This window comes from Delphinus delphis, chromosome 15 (genome assembly GCF_949987515.2).
Source record: "Delphinus delphis chromosome 15, mDelDel1.2, whole genome shotgun sequence".
NCBI classification, from domain to species: domain Eukaryota; kingdom Metazoa; phylum Chordata; class Mammalia; order Artiodactyla; family Delphinidae; genus Delphinus; species Delphinus delphis.
The window spans coordinates 27,812,056-27,830,657 of record NC_082697.1 but is presented as its reverse complement, the minus strand read 5'-3'; the positions used below and the strand labels follow the sequence as shown (position 1 = coordinate 27,830,657).

Here is an 18,602-nt window from a genome sequence, read left to right as displayed (position 1 = left end):
CTCCGGGTCGTAAGCTCCACTTTACAGATGAGGGAGTGGAGACTCAGACCGATTCACATCCTAAGCCCGTGCTCCCCCATCACGCTCCTGGGAAGCAGGACGGGCGCCGCCATCACAGCCTGCACGTCCTGGTCTCTGAGGACCCACTGCTCTCCTTACCCGTCTCCCCAGCCCGATCCTGCCTTTCCTCTTTGCTGAGAGCCCAAAGCACACGCTGCACTTGTAACACACTTCACTTTCTAGAACAACTCCACTCTGCCACCCTCACAGTGTACCACCCAGAAGAGCAGGCTGGCGGACGCCATGAGCTGCCTCCCAACATCCATTCTTGCCTTTTCTCCAACAGAACTCCCAGTTTGCTTGGGTGGCCCTACACTGGGAACCACTAACTCTCCCTGTAGCCAGTCATACCTGGCACCAGCCAGCACAGTATAGACAGAATTTCCTGGGCAATGTGTCCTGTCTCAAAAACACGAGTCTCTGGGGGTTCAGGGGCTTTGGCCTTTCTACCTTCTTCCTTCCTGGATGCTGCCCTGATGCCTGGAGGTGTAGGAGCCAGCTGTACACCAAGGATGGTGGAGATGGGGTCCCTGACACTTCGGGGAGCTGCCCGCCTCTGGCCCCTTGTTTTGAAAGCATCACCCCCAGTTTGTCTCAGCTACTGACTTTGGTTACGTGTAGCTGGGTATGATCATACCCATCTTACAGATGGGAACTGAGGCTCAGAGAGAAGTGACCTGCTCAAGGTCACACAGCGGGGAAGTGTGCTAGAGTTGGGGATGGTTAGAACGTCCACCTCCCCCGACCCCCAGGGCACTCAGGGTTCCAGCCAGCTTGGCCAGGCCGGGTGCGAGGGAGTGGCTGGTTACCTGGGCGTGGGGCTGCTGTCACTTCCCTTGCAGGAGCCCGAGTTACTGCTGCTGCTGAGGGAAGAGGTGCCGTGGGCATCCCGCACGCTCACGGGGGGAGAGGTGCGCCTGGAGGCAGGAAGAAGAGGCAGGTGCTCGTTCTGGCTGGTGGGCAGCTGCGGACACTGGACGAACACCGCCAGGCCGCTGCGGCCCAAAGGGCCCCCACTTCAGGGTCACCGCCGGGGAGAGAAGCGTGGCGGGGGGATGCACAGACAGGGGTGACAGAACAGACAGTGCAAATCAAGGTGGAAAACCAGAAGGAGGCCGGTCCTCGGGACTCCCCAGAAGGCTGAGCAGGGCTGCGGGCCAAGGGTGGGGTCCCAGCTACCCCTACCAAGGGTCCTCAACTTCCAGGGTCCCCCAAGCCCAGAGGGAAAGGTCCCTGCACGGACTGAAACAGAGGTGGAGAGGAATGGGGCAGGCAGGAGGAGGGACAGGAGGAGGGGCACACGGGGAGGCCAGGGGAGCCTGGGTGGAAGGCTGCATGCCGTCCCTGCAGTAACTGTGAAGATCGAACAACAGTACTGGTGACGGCAGGGATCCAATGGTTTAAGTCTTCAGAGAACTTTTATACCCACTGTGTCATTTGAGCCCATAAATAGTTCCTGAGGCCAGTGTGAGCAAGCCCATTTTAAAGATGGGAAAACTGGGGCAACAACTTGCTCAAAAACAAGCCGGTGTTGGACTGGAGACAGAGACCCTCCCTGCCCCCACCTTCAGAGGCCAAGGCTCCGGGCATTGGGGAAACTCACCTGCGGGTTCCAGCAGAGGCCCGTCTACTGCCTGGCAGGGACATGGCCATGAGGCTGTGGGTCCGGGTGAGGGGCGGGATGGGCGGTGTCCCCGGGGCTGAGGAGAGAGGGTGGGTTGGGGGGGCCGCGGGGGTGGCCGGGCCCGGCCACGTCATCCTCTCGCTGGGGCCGCTGCCCGGCATGGCTTCTCCTCTCACCCTTCAGCAGGACACCCAGGACGAGCTGGGGGCTGGCAGGCCAGGCTCAGGCCACAGCTGCCTCCACCAACAAATTTAGCAGGCTCTCACCCCACCACCCAACTTAGAATCACGATCATCAGAGCCTCAGGGCGGGCAGAAATCATCAGTCCAGCCCCGTGTCCTCCACATGAGTGAATGTGCCCCAGAGAGAACAAAGGCCTCGCCCAAGGTCACTGACACTGGGGCAGGGCCTCCTAATTGGCTCGGCCCAGCACTGAGTCCTCTACGCTACAAGCCAGGCCCCCAGACCCCTGACTCTCGGACCCCCACCCCCACGCTGGTCAATCCTCCCTCGGCGGGGGCTGCAGACTGGAGGCCTCCTGGAGCAGGACCAGGAACCCCAGATTAGGCTGCGCTAGTCTCGATGTCACCTTCTCACAGTGCCTGCTGGTGCGTGGCTCGGGGCTTCCCGTCTACAGGGGAGACAAGACAGACCAACACACCACACACGTGTAGAAAGACATATGGATACACGCGAATATGAAAAGGTACCACGCCCCCTCCATTCCAAGGCATGCCACACGTGGCTCAGTGAACATGCTCAGGGGGCCTGCCCACAACGCAGGACATGCAGCCCTCGCCTGCCCCGCCCCCCCCGCCCACATGCTGCACACAGGCATGCCCGCACCCATCCGTGCAAATGCTCATGCTCATTGTGGGGTGCACCAGGAACTCAGGGCACAGGCTCAACGCAAATGAGGAAGGAGACAGATGGGAGATGAGGACTCCTCCCTGCTCCCAGGGGGTGTCTCTGTAGGCTGGACCCAGTAGGAAGTGACCATGCCTGCAGAGATCCATCCTTGGCCCTCTTGACAAATCAGTAGAGAGACTCAGACCTGGCCTCCTGCCCAGGAATCCCAAGGCCCCTTTCCTGGGTACAGGTTTGGGCTCCAAGGGCAGCCAGCCCTACAGAAGTTTAAGGAGGGGAGAGGCCCCATCCTGGGCTGGTGTTGGCTGCTGTGGAAGGAGGCCTGCACAGGGCATTAGCCCAGAGCTCCTGGAGTCCGAGGTGGAGAGGCCTGGGCTCTTCGCAGCCAATGTGCTAGTGCTGTGCCAGCTCCAGAGACCCTAGTCCCCTCCTTCCACGCTCAGAGCAAGAACTAAGGACAGTAGCCTGGGTTACAGGAGATTCAGCCAAGGACACAGTGTGCTGGACCTTCCCCCATGCGGGGAGAGAAGCAGTGACCAAGCCCTGCTCCACACCAGACCCCGTGCCAACCACATTACGTACATTATGCCATCGACTCCTCCCAACAACCCTATGAGGAAGTGCTGTGATTAGTCCCTTTACAGATGAGGAACCCGAGAGGTAACGGACTGCCCAAGTCCCAGCCCCAGTGTGGCAGGGCCAACACTGAACCAGGCCAACACCAGATGCTGAGGGGCTGGGTCTCAAACCCCAGAGCCCCTGCCCAGGGCACCACCCCTTCCCACGTCAGGGCCTCTGGGGATCCCGGTCATCCCGGCCAGCGGCGGGGCTGCGTCCTGAGTGGACAACGGCGCTACTCAGGTGGCCTGTTTCCTGGCTGTGACACAGACGTGGCGTGTTCCCTGGAGGGCTCGGACATTGCCAGCATTGTCTGCCTAGAGGTGTCAGGTGCCAGGCACAGGAGCCGCCGACACCCCACCTGTCACCTGAGCTGCTCGCCCCAGCTTGGGGATGCATCCCACCCACCATGCCCCAACTGCCCAGGCGGGGCCTCCTGGAACTGCAGGGCCGGCTTCCGGAGGAGGAACAGTGAGACGGGCTGAGGGGACAACAGTGCTACTCCACACTTGCCAGGAAGGCCACCAATGGCTCACCACCTCCTGGGCACAGGAGGGCCTCAACTAGGAGCAGCTTGGGAGGGGCTGATAGTCCTTGCTCGTGGGTGGACGAGGGCGTCAAGGATCATCTGTCACTGATTGAACACTTCTGCGGCCAGGTGACCGTGCTGAGTGCTTTTATGTGCCTTGGTCCATTACTTCAAATAAAAATCCTTCAAGGCAGGATTTTTTACCACATTTGGGTCCAAGGTCACACAGCTGCACGTCCAACAGGCCCTGGCTTCTAGCCCCAGCCAGGCTGGCTTCACTGGCCATCCTCCCATCACCACTTCTGGCTTTTGGAAGGATGCTGTGATTTCAGGAGGACTTCTCAGCAGAGGCAGGACTCAGAGCTGAGGCAGGGCCTTGCTCTTCCAAGCCAGCTCTGGTGAGCATTGCTAAGGAGCTCAGAAAGTCCGGGTGGAGCTCTGGGCTCAGGTCCTGGGAGGCGGGAACGATGCCTGCTTTGCCTTGGAGCTGCGTGTGGCCTTGGTACAATGAGGACTTTGTTGTTGCTGTCCCTGCTCCTACCTTGCTTGGCAACCCCACGCCTCCCTCCTCTCTCGCTCCCTCTTCCTTCCTCTCTGGCCAGGGGGGTGGGGGTGGGAAGGGGATGGCATTTGTACCTGGTTGGAGCAGACAGTCTCCTGGGAGGCCAAAGCCAGCCATTCATCTGGGACAGAGGTGGAAGTGGCATTTCCCCTGCTGGGACGGGACCTTGCAGGCTGGGGTCCCTCTGGGAGGGCAGAAGACACCCAGGCCCAAAGGGAGTTGTCTCCCCAGGATCTAGCCCAGAAGTGTCAGTGAGCACCCTGGACTCTCTCAGGTCCTCCCGCCCCTCTGGGCCCCAGAGAGGAGGCAGATTGCCATGGCGTTTGTCTCCATGCCACCTGTTCGGCCTGGAGTCCCGCAGGCCTGTCCCCAGGTCGCCGCTTGGAATGGAAGGTGGAAAGGAAACCCCTAGCCGTGGGGAGCTGGGCTGACAGTTGCTTATCACCTCCACCCCAGGTTAAGCCCAGCCCCATTTCCTCATCCTGCCCACACCATGGCAACCCTGCCGCATCTACCCCTTTGATTAGTGCCTCACACACCGAACAGTGGGGGTTCAGGAGATATAGCAGGATCCAGGGAACAGGAGATGGAAGGAGTCAGAAATAGTCAAAGATATCTGGGCTCAAATCCCAGCTCTGTCACCCTCCAGCTGCAGGCAGTGGGCGAGTCACACCACTTCTCTGAGCCTTAGCTTCCTCATCTGTAAGTGGGGCTGTAACAGAATGCACCTCATGTGGTTACCGTGAGAATAACACAGGATCATGCATGCACAGGGCTTAGCCCAGTGCCCACCACACAATAAACACTCGAAAATGGGAACTCCCAGGATTTTGGCACTAGATAATTGCAATGCCATGTGAGCTTCAAAACAGAAAGACTCAAGGCATAATAGTGGCTTCAGGAGGGTCAGGGAAAGCGTCTCCAAAAGGAAATTTACACTAAGTCTTAAAGGGTGAATAAGAGGTCACCAGGCAGAGAAAGTGAACGGGAGGGATGGAGAAGCGTGGGCAAAAGCCGTGAGTAATGCAATAGCATGGCTGCTCAGGAACTAGGGGGCCTGGTGGAGGCAGAGGCACAGTGGGCCTGAGGCTGTAGAGGAAGGTGGGGCCAGGCCACACCGAGCCACAAAAGCCAGGATCTTGTCCTGTGAGCAACAGGGAGCCATGGAAGGGCCTTAAAAAGGGGACGGACACAATCAGACTTGCGTTTTAGAAAGCCCCTGCGTAGGGGGCCTTTGTGGACTATAGCTGGAAAGGGACAAGAATAGAGGCAGGGAGACCAGTTAGGAGGTTATCAAGAAATTAGAAGGGCCTGGGTCAGGGCGGCAGCAGGAGCAATGGAGAAAGGGGCCTGGAGCCTTCTCAAAATTCATCAGAGGCCCCCGATTAAGTAAAAATTAGGGCAAAACTCTTGATCCTGGCATTCAAGGCCCTCTTGTCTATACCCTTTCCAACCTGCTCTCAGCTGCTTGCTGACCCCAGAGGAAAGCCCTGCTCGTTGCTCCCACATCTTTGCAAAGGCTGTTTGCCCAGCCAACAGCACCTGCCCTGCCCTGCCCTGCCCTGCCCTCATGCACACGTCACACTTTCTGTAAGGCTCTGCCCTACAGGACTTTCCTCTTGGGACTTCACCCGTCACTTACTCTCTTGACCACTTAGCGTGTCATGCCTTAGGTTGAAACTCAGGGAACACCCCCCTCTGGGGAATTTCATAAAAATAAACACAATCAACACACAACCGTTAGAAACGCAATGAGTTAAACAGGCACATTTGATAGACCAAGGGGTTGGATTAGATGGTCTCAAAGACACCTCTGGATCCACCATTCTCTGATTCTAGGGCTGTAAATGAAATAGAGTTCTAATTGATGCTTTCTTCCCTTTCAGTTACTAGGACTCCTGGATTTCAGTTTCTACATCTGTAAAACTAGGAAGCTGCATTCTTCAAAGAGACACTATGGCATTTTGCTCAATCAGCAAGTCGTGGGGGAGAAACCAGGCACTAGGTTAATCTAATATTCTAGCTAAGTGAAAGTCCCTGTATGCACTATAAATTATCTTTTTTTCCCCAAAGAATTAGCCATCAATAAGAGAAGAAAGCTATCCTAAAATCCAAAGGAACAGAACAATCTGTGTCTGATGACTCAAGCCTCTCACAATTGTGGAAAGCAGAGCAATGCAACCAATAGAACAGAACTTGGGAGGAATCTTGTCTCTGCCAAGGCAACGCTAGAATGCAGAACATTCCACCCTCAAACAGCAGAACGCCTGGTGCTCCTAGAATGCTAATGCAGAGGGAAGCGGGAGATGGAAGATGGGCCTGGGAGTGTTCCAGCCGACCTCTCTGGACCTCAGAGGATTAGTGCTATGAGGGCTACTCATGGCTGAGGAGTTTGGTAAACCTTCCATTGGCTTCACGACCTCATCAGCCACTATGCTTCTCTGCACTATCAGCAAAACCAGGACCTTTCTTCCTAGACTTGGGAAGGGGGGCAGTGGTGGCATTTCTCCTGTTTGCTTCCTGTTTCCTACACAAGCTGTCCTCAGAGCTGGAACCATAGATGGGGCCACTGGACTCCTTCTCACTGTGGCAAGCCCAGTACAGTGCAGGGCAGACCCACAGCTTGGCCAAATGTTGCGAGGGCTCCCAAGGCAACCAGGATGGGCGTGAGGGCTGAGGCGTCTGCTATGCAGGTAGTCTCTGGTGGTTCGACTCAGATTCCAGAGCCTGGAGGGCACCAAGAGCCAGTGGTCTTCAAACCACCTGGAGAACTTGCCTCTGGGACTATGAGGGGGTGGGCTCAGGCCTCCTTCCCCATTTCACCTCGAGAGACTCCTCTTGTACCTGTTCTACATATGGAAGGTCTGAAGTAAGACTACATTTTTAAAAGGGTTTTGCAGGTTAAAAATCTATGTAATATATATTTTCCACAACGAGATACTATTTCACATCCACTAGGATGGCTATAATCAAAAAGACAGACAACAACAAGTACAGGCGAGGATGCAGAGAAATTGAAACCCTTGTGTATTGCTGATGGGAATGTAAAATGGTACAGCCACTGTGGAAAACAGTCTGGCAGTTCCTCAAAAAGTAAAACATTGAATTACCAAATGATCTAGCAATTCCACTAGTGGGTATACACCCCCAAAGAATAGAAAATAGGTGTTCAAACAAAAACTTGTACAGGGATGTCCATAGCAGCACTATTCACAACAGCCCAAAGGAGGAAATGACCCAAATGTCCATCAACGGATGAATGGACAAACAAAATGTGGCCTATACATACGATGGAATATCATTCAGACGTAAAAAGGAATAAAGTACCAATACACGCTACAACATGGATGAACCTTGACAATATTATGCTAAATGAAAGAAGCCAGACGCAAAAGGCCACATGTCGTGATTCCATTTATACGAAGTGGCCAGAACAGACAAATCCATAGACAGAAAGCAGATTAGCGGTTGCCAAGGGCTGGGCCAAGGAGGAATAGGGGATGACTGTTAATGGGATTGATGAAAGTGTTTTAGAGTTAGATAGTGGTGACAGATACACAACTCTGTGAATATACTAAAACCCTTTGTATTGTACATTTTAAAAGGGTGGATTTTATAGTATGTGGCTATATATCAATAAAAAACAAAAATAATCTATATAATATATATTTAAAATGAACCATTGTAAAAGGACAGGCATGGTCCAGGAAGGGGAAGGGAATGGCCCAGGATGGCTCAGCAAGTAGTGACAGGACAGGAACTAGAAGCAGCCCTCCTGCCTCTACCTGACTTCAGGCAGCTGGGCCCAGGGCAGGTACTGCCCTGGTCCTCCTGACTCTGGGTCAGCCTGGAGGAGACAGGCGACTAAGACTGACCCTTTGAAGGTCTGGCATAGCCCCAACCTCATCTGATCCTCACAAATTCCCTGTGGAGGGAGGCCAGGTGGAGACTGATGCGTAGGACACATGGGAAACCTGAAGCTGCGGAGCTTTCGAGATCACTCAAGGTCACACCTGGACGTCTAGGTCATGAGTGCCTGCATTTCTACTGCATCATGACTGTCTCATAGTACAAGAGAACTGGGACACACACCGCTATGCTGCATGAAAAAGCAAAAATCTACTCTCCCGGGAGATTCTAAAATACCAGGATGCAGATGCAGGGGTTACATCCCCGCATCCTGGGCTCCTCACGCTTCCATAAAAGCAGAACATCGCATGTGGAGAAAAGGGAACCCTTGTATACTGTTGACGGGAATGTAAAATGGTGCAGCCTCTGAGGAAGACAGTGTGGAGGTTCCTTAATATACCGAAAGTAGAACTACCATATGATCTAGCAATTTCACTCCTAGGTATATATCCAGAAAAAACACTAACTTGAAAAAGTACATGCACCCCTACATTCAACAGAAGCACTATTTACAATAGCCAAGACATGGAAACAACCCAAGTCCCATAAACAGACGATTGGATTAAGAAGGAATGGTATATATACATATACACACACACACACACACACACACACACACACAATGAATATTATTCAGCCATAAAAAAGAATGAAATATTGCCATTTGCAACAATGTGGATGGACCTAGAGAATATTATGCTTAGTGAAATAAGTCAGACAGAGAAGGACAAATATATGATATCACTGATATGTGTAATCTAAAAACTAATATAAATGAATCTATATACAAAACAGAAATAGACTCACAGATATAGAAAACAAACATGTGGTTACCAAAGGGGAGAGGGAAGGGGGAGGGACAAATTAGAGGTATGGGATTAACAGCTACGAACTACTATATATAAAATTGATAAGCAACAAGGATATACTATAAAGCACAGGGAATTATACCCATTATCTTGTAATAACCTAAAGGAATATAATCTGAAAAAAATACTGAATCACTAAGCTGTACACCTGAAACTAACACAATATTGTAAATCAACTATACTTCAATAAAAAGACAATAAATAAAATAAAATATTCCTGAAAAAAAGCAAGTGGACCTCACAGAAACAGGTGGTTAGCAGAGCAAGGAAGATTGTTCAAAAAGAAATTCTTCATGTGTCTTCTCCCTAAACAGTGTAAGTCTCTCCATGTCCCTCAAAGAATCAGCCATGTGGGCAAAGGAGAAGCCCTCACCATGAGGACCACTGTGTTCAACTCTTCCAACAGCTGCTGCATCCTGCTCACTAGCCCAGGTGCTGTGCGAGCCCAGCACTGAGAGACCCTCAGCTCCTCAAGCCACATCACATGGTCCCTGTCGGTGACCTTGCACCCTTGACCTGAGTCTCAGCTGCCTCATGCATTCAGTGGGAACCACCCTCCTGACCCTGCCTTACCCAACCAAGGCAATGAATGGAGCAACGGGGGAATTCCAGACAAACAGAGGACAGAACATTTCTTGCCATTACTACTGCTACCACTACCTCTTATAGGGGATATTTTCTCCTTTTTCAGAAGTATTATTCCTTGCTTTAGTGCAAGTCAGAGCAAGCCCAGGTGGTGACTCTGAAATTACCGGCACCCTCTGCCGAGCCGACTGCCCTGGGGTGGCTCTCCAGGCCAATGCCTGGCAAGCCTCCTACATGGGGAGGGGCAGCAGGGGCGACACTGGTTTCCATCCCTCCACAGCTGTGCCAGGGCTGCCCCTCTGCAGACAACCATGGGGAGGTGTGGGGGACAGAGGGGCCCTGGTGCTAGCCCCAGCTTGGGAGCTGCTTGGCAAGTGGCTCCTGGCAGGTGGAGGTCCTTCAACGACCTTGGCCACAGCATGTGCTTCCCTGGGCTTCCCGGCTGATACAGCTGTCAAGCCGCAGCCTGGCTCCTCTCCTGCTACCGCCTCCTCCTGAGGTTCCAGCTTTAAAGCATGACCCTATGGACTCTCTTTTCTTCAGATCTCTGCTGCAGTTCTTAGGATCCTTGAGTCAGTGTCCACCCCTCCCCTGCATTTACCCCAAGTACCTACAGGAGCTATAACACACTCACAGAGCTCTAGAATGGAAAGAATGTTGGGTAGACTTTGTCACAGCCCACCGTTTTACAGACAGAAACTGAAAGCCAGAGGGAGCACGCCATATGTCTAAAGTTGCTCAGCAAGTGCAGCACAAAGCCTGGGCTGGGAGCTCACCTCCTGACTCTAGTGACAAAGCTTCTGCACTGCAGCCCCACCCCACACCCCTGTTCGAATCCAGGCAGGAGTCTCTGATAAAATAAGAACAGAAGGCGGCTTTTTGAGTAATGAAGTCATGGAAGGAAAGCCAAGGGTAAAACAGAAGTCTCACCAATTTTAAGGCAGCTCACAAATGACACAGTAAAATATACATTGAAACCGAGGCCTGGGGAAGAAGGGAATACCACAGGCTGACCACACATGCAAACGTGGCGGCAATAACGAGGCTCAGTTTCCACTCTGAGCTTCCTGGCCATCAAAGCAAAAAGAGAAATTATGCCCAGTCTTCTTGTTCTTATAGTTAGGGGAGAGCAGGAAGCAGACTAGTTCTTTAGGAGACATAAAGCTCTCCCTAAAATGAACGCTAAAAGAAACATTATTGCATGTGATTTGCTGTAGGGATAGAGGACTGCCTATTGTGAATCTGCAAGGAGGATCCCAAGATAAAGGAAAGATGGTGGCCTCAGAGCTCAGCCAAGTTACCCTGTATGTGCTGTGCTCTGCTGACATGAGATTGAAGGACCCATGGAACACAAGGACCAAAGGGCTAAAGGGATGTTCAGATGTCATCTGATCTGCCTGGGACCACAGCTCCTTTCCACGGAGATAGCCCCCACCCAATCTGAGATCAGAGAGCTCTATCTTCCTGGGAATACAAAGCAGGGAACCACATAAACTCATGCTGTCTCTTGCATTCTCTCTCGCTCTCGCTCTCTCTCCTGGCATTTCATGACAATCTAGTCCAACTGCCACATTTTCTAAGCAGAAACTGATGACTTGCCGAAGGCCACAATGTGAGCTGTAGGAACAGGGGACATGAGACTGAAGGTGGGCCAGCTGATTCCAATCCACCAGCCACTGTGGGCATGCTGCTCCTGTTGGAAGCCAAGTCTCACCTGTCTGCTTGAGGCTCCTGGGGGCTTTGTATGGAGACACAGGCCCAGCTCACCCAACTGTTCCTGTTTAGCCCAGGAGCCATGCTGATCCCAAATCAGCATCCTTCACCTCTCCTCCCAGACCCCCTTTCTTTCTCCAGCTGCCAGCTTCCCTGCCGTCCTCAGCAGCTGATTCCTGTCCAACTGACTTCCAGTGGCACTTCCCCCATCAAGCTGAATTATTTTGCCTTCCCTAAGATCTGGGGCCTTTGACAGAGCCCAACACGGCTCACACTTGCTGAAAGAGGGTGGGTAATTATAAACCTCTCTCCCCAAAAGACCTCCTACTCTGGAGAAGCTGCTCCACCCCTTAATTTAGCTAAAATGAGCATTTTAAAATGTTTTCAAAGGGAGACTCTGTAAAAATCTATGTCTATATTAAAATCCCTTTGTCTCAGAATGAGTTTTTCCCCTTTGCTGGGAGGCTAATTTAACAAAAAGAAACCATGGCTTTGGGCTCAAATATGCCAGGATTTGAATTCCAAACTGCACTACCCACTATCTTTATGACAGTGGGAATACCACTTTACTTCTCTAAGCCTCAGTCTCCTCATCTGTAGAATGGAGCTAAGTACAGATATTGTGCACAAGTACAGTCACGATTAGCAGTTATACGTGCTAAATGCCTAGCAAGGATCTGGCATAGGGAAAGCACTCCATAAACAGTATTTATTTATTCACCTAAATAGTCTTGTTCTTAATGTTGTTCATATATGTTACATCTTTATTCCACTCCAAAATCTTCATCTGAAATATGATAATAGTTTGTATTTCAGGGGTCTCTTTCTTTCTCCCCATGCTTTATTTTCTCCACAGTCCTTAGCAACAGCTAATGTACTTTGTTTATTGTCTCTAGAATATAAGCTCTAGGAAGGTAAGAATATTTGCCCATTTATTTCTTAATTTAGTTCCCAGCGCTTAGACCAGTGCCTGGCACCCCACAGGCCCTCAACAAATATTTGCTGGATGAATAAGTGGTTCTGCACTCACTTGGGTTGATATCACTACCCAAGTAAGTGCGGGCTTCTTAGCAAGTAAAAAAAGGGGCAAGAAAAGCTTTGCAGTACTTAGTTTATATTATTATAGTCCTTCTCACACATGGCGTCCTATTTAGGTGGGCTGGTCTCTCCTGCTAGATTTGTAAGCCAGGGATTTATCCATCTCCGAATCCTTAGTATCTAGCAGGGTCTTGAGTACAAAACCCTTAAAAACTGCATCTTAAGGGAAAGCGTGAAAGCACCGTTTGAAAGCTGTCATTTAATCAGCCTCTTGCCAGGCACTGTCCTGGGTGTTCCACATTTATCCTCTCAGTTCACCCTCACGTTAGGGGGTGTGCCCTCCATTTTACCACCAGAGACCAGCGAACTTGCAGGAGGGCACGTAGCAAGTAGGTGGTAATACTGAGAGTGGAACTCAAACGATTCCAGCTGCCCCTCTAAATTACATCTCCGCACTCAGAAAATCCAATTCGTTGTGTCAACAACCCCAAATCCTGACAGCAGCCCTCAGAGAAAAGTGAAAGATACAACATTACAGTGGACCCTCATGGTTTGCAGATTCTGTAGTTGTGAATCATCTACTTGCTAACATTTATTCATAAGCCCCAAATCAATACCCAGTTCCTTCACAGTCCTGGGTGGAATGCACAGAGCGGTGAAAAATTTCAGTTGCCTGATGCCCATGTTCCCAGCTGAGTGGAACAAGGCAACCTCCCGTTTCATTTCTTTTCTTCTTTCTTTTTCTTTTAAATAAAATTGATTTTAAAAAATAGTATTTTAAACTGCACAGTTTCCAGGAGTACACAGTTATCAAAAATGCACACACTTCACTTAGCTTGGTTCCTTTCTTATACTATAAACAAGTGTCCTTTTTGTGGTCTCTTTAGAGCTATGTTTTTAACATATTTTGTGCTTTGCTGGTGTGTGGGGGGGGTAATTTTGCTATTTAAAATGGCCCACAAGCATAGTGCTGAAGCGCTGTCCAGTGTTCCTAAGCTAAGGAAGGCTGTGACGTGCCTTATGGAGAAAATAAATGTCAGATAAGGTTCGTCCAGGTGTGAGTTATAGTGCTGTTGGCACGAATTCAATGTGAATGTACCAACAATGTATATTAAAGGTGTCTTTAAACAGAAACACAAATAAATAAAACAATGTTATGTATTGATCAGTTGATGAAAATGTTGTGACCAGAGGCTCCCAGGAGCCTAATTCTGTATTCTCCCTCAGGAGCAATGGTTTTGTACTAATTCAGGGTTCACAGCTGGTTTATAGAACATCACTATTGCAAATAACAAGGACTGACTGTATTAAGCACAGGTGCCCAGCACCCAGATCTGCACACAACAGGTCCGGTTGTGTCCACGCACAAGTACACGTACAACCACGCTCGCCTGTGTGCTCAGCTCCGTGTACTCAACACTGCCGTCCGCACCAGCACCCGCCGAGCCCTCGGGGGGCCGTGAGGACTAAATGCAGGAGCTCGGTGGGTACAGCCAAACACTCCTGGATTCAAATCCCAGCTCAGTGGGGAGCTGTGTGCCTGCAGGCCTGTCATAATCAGGGCCAGTTTCCTTACGTGTACGTGAGGTTAATCGTTGTCACGATGGTAAAGTGGGGCTGTGCAGGTCAAGCGCAGGGGTAGGGGTGGGGCTTGGGGCAGGCAGCAGGACAGAGCCTTTTCAGCCCTTGTATCTGTACAGGGCATGGATGGGGTCCAGGAGAGCCAAGCTGAGGGCCTCCCCCTCCTTAGCCGACTGGCCTCCCTGCTCTCGCAGGCCTGGGCCTCACTCCGCCCAACGTTTCCTCGAGGAGCACCTGGAGGCCAGGAGGCCAGGGACCAGAAGGTCAAAGCCAGAAGGTACTCAGAGACAGGCAACTCCAGGGGTCCCAAACTGGCAGCCCACAGGCTGTATCGTGCCTAAAGACCACTCTCCTTTGGCCTGCATGTACGTGTATTTTCATTTCAGTCAACATTTATAACTTGAGAGACTGCACACTTAAAGAAACCCAGATTTCTAGCTTGTCTTAACCCCAAAGATCCTGCAGCTCCGCGCCTGCATTCCTGCATGGCAGTGATGGGCTGAGGCTGAGGAGCGGCCCCTTTTTGCCAGTTCTTACCTGCACTTGTGCTCTTTACCTGGGCTGTTTCGTTTGTTAGCTGCCTGGCATCAGGGTTTGGAATCTCCAGTCTAGTCCAATCCCATTTTATAGATAGAGGATCTGAGGTCAGGGGGAAGGCGTGGCGCTTGCCCAAGGCCCCAGGCATACTGGTGGAGCTGAGATTTGAACCCTTGCAGCTCTGAGCTCAGGGTGCTGGACACGCAGGGAGGCTGGGAACACAGAACGGGGGACTTGGGCTGAGGGGCAAATCCTGTTCAGGAAAAGGCTGCTGGTGCCAAAAGGTAAAGCAGAGACCAGCAGCTCTGGCTGCAGTCAGCAGAAAGCTCTCCTTCCCACCTGCGGGCAAATACCAGCCTCCCCCACCCTGTAAGATAAACTCCTCCCCGGCTCTGTTGACACAGGGCTCTCAGGTGTCCCTCTGCCCGGACATTTCCCCTGAGCAGGCAAAGATCTTCGTAATCGCAGGGGCCCCCGGGAAGGTGTGCAGAGCAGGGGCTTTTCCTAGAGCAGAATCTAGCTGGAAAACCTAGGTCTCAGCAGAGGACTGACCATGGGCTATAGCTTCCTCATCTGCAACATAGGGTTTCAACTGCGAAGATTTAATCAGATAATGCTGTGAAGAGCCCTGGCACACGCTGCCCAATGAGCAGTCATTTCTTTCCCTTATTTTATAAACCAAGGCCCAGAGACAAGTGAATAATTCACCCCAAGAAGGTCACGGAATTAGCTCCAACTGGGTAATTTTTAAATGTTAAATATAGTTCTATTTATGAATGTTGTTATTATAGCTATAAAGTAGCACATATCTTTTTTTTTTTTTAAAAGCCTCCATTTTTGCTACTCAGAGATAAACCACTGGTTAATTTGTCGGCTGCTCCTCCTAGCTTTTTTCTAAGCATAGAAGAAAAACTATTTTGGAGGCGGGTTTTGTTATTTTTACATAGTTATAAACATGGTAGAGAGGCACCTTTATACCTTTTTAAAAAATTTAACATGGTTTATGAATTGCCCATGATATGGCATATTCTTTATAGGAAGTATTTTATGGGCTGTATAATAGTCCATTTCATGGGTCCATCACTGTTACCTTAACATCCCCCTCTGTTGAACATATAGACTTTTTTACTATCAAAAAGAATGCTACAACAGACATCTTCATGCATTATTATTTTTCTGTAGTTAGAATTATTTCCTTAGGAAGGATCCCCAGTAGTAGGTTTATAGGGTCAAAAAATTTGAATATGCTGCCGAACTGCTTTTCTAAAGGGCTGAGTTGCTAGTTGATTCTCCCCCCATAACATAAGCACAACAGCTGTGTTTCCCCTTGACAAAACCACAGGCACTTAGCCTTGCCTCCTGAAAGGCAAGGAGTTTGAGCTCAAAACAGGAATTACCAAAGATGGTCTTTCTGTGTCTCTCTGGCCTTGTGACAAGTGTCTTCACCTCACATGGCAAAGAGGGAAACTGAGGCCTCCTGGAGAAACGTAGCTCGAAAGTGGCCTAGCTCCAAGATTGAAAGCAGGTCCCCTCAAGCTTCTCCTCTCTCCTAATCAGAGTACTTCTTACCTGTGTGGCAGCTCTGGCAGGGACATTTCAGTCAATGTTTACCAAGCGTCTATGTGCGCTGGGTTCTCCCCAGTAGTCCCAGTAATCAAAGCGTGTGTCAGGGAGGGGCTGGGCAGAGGACAGAGGGAGCCTCTCTGCAGAACTCAGGAGCAGGCTTCTGCAGGTGGATGCACAGATGTCTGTGGAGGAGCATTCCAGCTTCAGTGCAGGGAAGGGGGGTCAACGTTACAGAAACATGCAGGAGAAGGGGAGATACAAGGGGCTGGGTACACGAGACCAGACAGTGTAGGGACAAAGGGGAGCAGAGGGGAGACCAGGTACTGGGGGAGCACCTTTTGAGCCTACAGAAAAAGTTCTGAGCAGAGGAAGGACGAGGTCAGGTTTAGATTGTGGACGATAACCCTGTACCAGCTCTGCTGAGAATGGGCTGGAAGAGATGAGAAAGGGCACCAGGAAAGCCAAGACGGGAGAAGAGGAAAGGAAGTGAGAGAAGTAAAGATGGCTTCGAGAGAAATTTAGGGAGTAGACAGGGACTAAAAGAGATGGGCCGTGGGAAACCAGGGAGAGGGAAGAACCGTGATGATGCCCAGGCCTCTGGGTACGTGGGGGTGATGCCCACCCAATGTTCATCTCCCCTTCTCCCTTAATAACAGAACCCTATTTTTGTTCAGGGTTGGCAATATACCCAGCTTAAAACACACCAGTATCCAGAGTGGCGCTGGCAGTTCTGGCCTGTGTACTGTGAGCATCAGCAGCGGGCCTGAGAGTCTGGCTAGTTGTCATCTAGCATGCGAGGCCGGAAGAGAAGTGGGCATCACGCCTTCAGTGGCTCAGTCTCCCAGGTGCCAGGAGCAGGGCCAGATTCAGAATCAAGGGCTAGCAAACACGAGCTGAAGGAAGTCAGGCAGCCAACCAGGTGATCTGGGACCTGAGAACCCCATGCACAGTCAACCTAGTACCAGGAAAATGGCCTCGAGGCCACCGTCCATCTCCCCTGGGACACAGCCCAGCACAGGAGAAAGAGCACAGAACTGGGAACCCGTACGCTCAGCTCTGCCATTGACTCACAGGCCTGAGGGCACCCTTCTTTTGAGTTGATACCTCAGTGTCCCCGTCTATAAATGGAGACAATGCCCCCACCTCATGGAGCTGTGTGACCACCTGGCCTCTGCCATCACATCTTCCCAAATATCCTCACTGATTCACCTCATGGGTTCACCATGCTTTCACCTATGCAGTGCCCTCTGCCTAGAAAGCCCTTCCAAGCTTCTTCTACCTGCTTCTCTTCCAAGCTCAATTCAAGCATGGATGCCCACGTGTGGCTCCACGGGAGACAGAGTTCACAGCTCTCGCCACGGTGGCCCCATGGCATGTGCTCTTTTGTTATACCAGGAGGACACAGGCTGTTTACACACATCCGCTGTGGATCACTATCTTCCATTTTTTGAGGGTTTCTAAGTCTACATACACAGACACAGAGGCGTTTGGCTTAAGCAGCGATGTGCACTGCTGGCGAGCTGTGAAAGGGCACTGGCAGAAGAGGTAGTGATGCCCTCAACCAGGCTCCACACACCCAGAGCAGAGCAGAGAAGGTTGCCCTGCACTGTTCCAGCCAGTGCATCTCGAGCCTGGCCCAGCGTGGAGCTCAACAAACATTCCTTAATGAATATATGGCTCCTCCTCCTCTGTCTCCCAAATGCCTTTTGTGACAATAGATGGTGCTGACACGCTCCTTGTCCTTGGAGTTGAGATGGTCAGCTACAGAGTTCTGCACCTGCCTCTCACCCACAGAAAGGCAGTGCCGTGCCCATTGTACATACAAGGTGAGGGAGAAAGGTGACCTGCTTCACCAAGTGTCACCGGAATCAAAGGCATCGAGGCACCCAGCATGGGCCCTCTTCCTCTAGAGATCAGAGGTCTGTGTGGGCTCTGACGCTACACCCCATGGTCTCAGGAACTCAGGCCCCCTGTTTGCAAAACAAAGCTGTGGAGATGTGCGAATTTTAAGTACCTCTAGGTGCTGTCCTGTGATTCCACGTGATAGTAGAGAAGGACCGAATTCAGAGGCTGCAATCTCTCAGGAAGCTAGTCTCTTTCTGAGTCTCTCTCTCTCTCACACACACACACACACAAACACACACACATACATACACATGCACGCTGAGTCTGAAACTCCCACAGGGCTCTCTGGGGCAAGACACAGATTGGGAGAAAATAGCTGCAAAATATATATTTGACAAGGAACTTGTATCGAGTATGTATAAATAACCCTTACAACTCAATAATATTAAGACCAACAGCCAAATAGTTAAATATTTAAAAGTTGGCAAAATACTTGAACAAATAATTCACCAAAGATATATGGACGGCAAATAAGCACACAAAAAGATGCTCAACATCGTTAGTCATTAGGAAAATGCAAATTAAAGCCATAAGGAGATACCACTATACACCTATTGGAATGATTAAAATTAAATAGACTGGGGCCTCCCTGGTGGCGCAGTGGTTGAGAGTCCGCCTGCCGATGCAGGGCACATGGGT

General features: G+C 50.9%; 1 protein-coding gene across 7 annotated transcripts in view; it reads right to left on the bottom strand.

The window, feature by feature from the left end:
• SNPH (syntaphilin) overlaps nucleotides 1-18,602 on the bottom strand; it is a 41,645-nt gene that overhangs the window by 10,991 nt on the left and 12,052 nt on the right. For 2 of the 7 annotated variants that reach the window (XM_060032837.1, XM_060032835.1), the window contains 2 exons: nucleotides 1,664-1,760; nucleotides 870-1,076 (listed from right to left, as the gene is read on the bottom strand). In XM_060032837.1, coding sequence (XP_059888820.1) covers nucleotides 870-1,076; nucleotides 1,664-1,713 — 257 coding nt within the window. In that variant the 5' untranslated portion in view covers nucleotides 1,714-1,760. Of the gene's footprint in view, nucleotides 1-869; nucleotides 1,077-1,663; nucleotides 1,761-2,273; nucleotides 2,316-3,133; nucleotides 3,164-18,602 lie in introns of those variants that run through there. The other 5 variants (XM_060032841.1, XM_060032840.1, XM_060032838.1 and 2 more) reach the window with 4 other exon arrangements.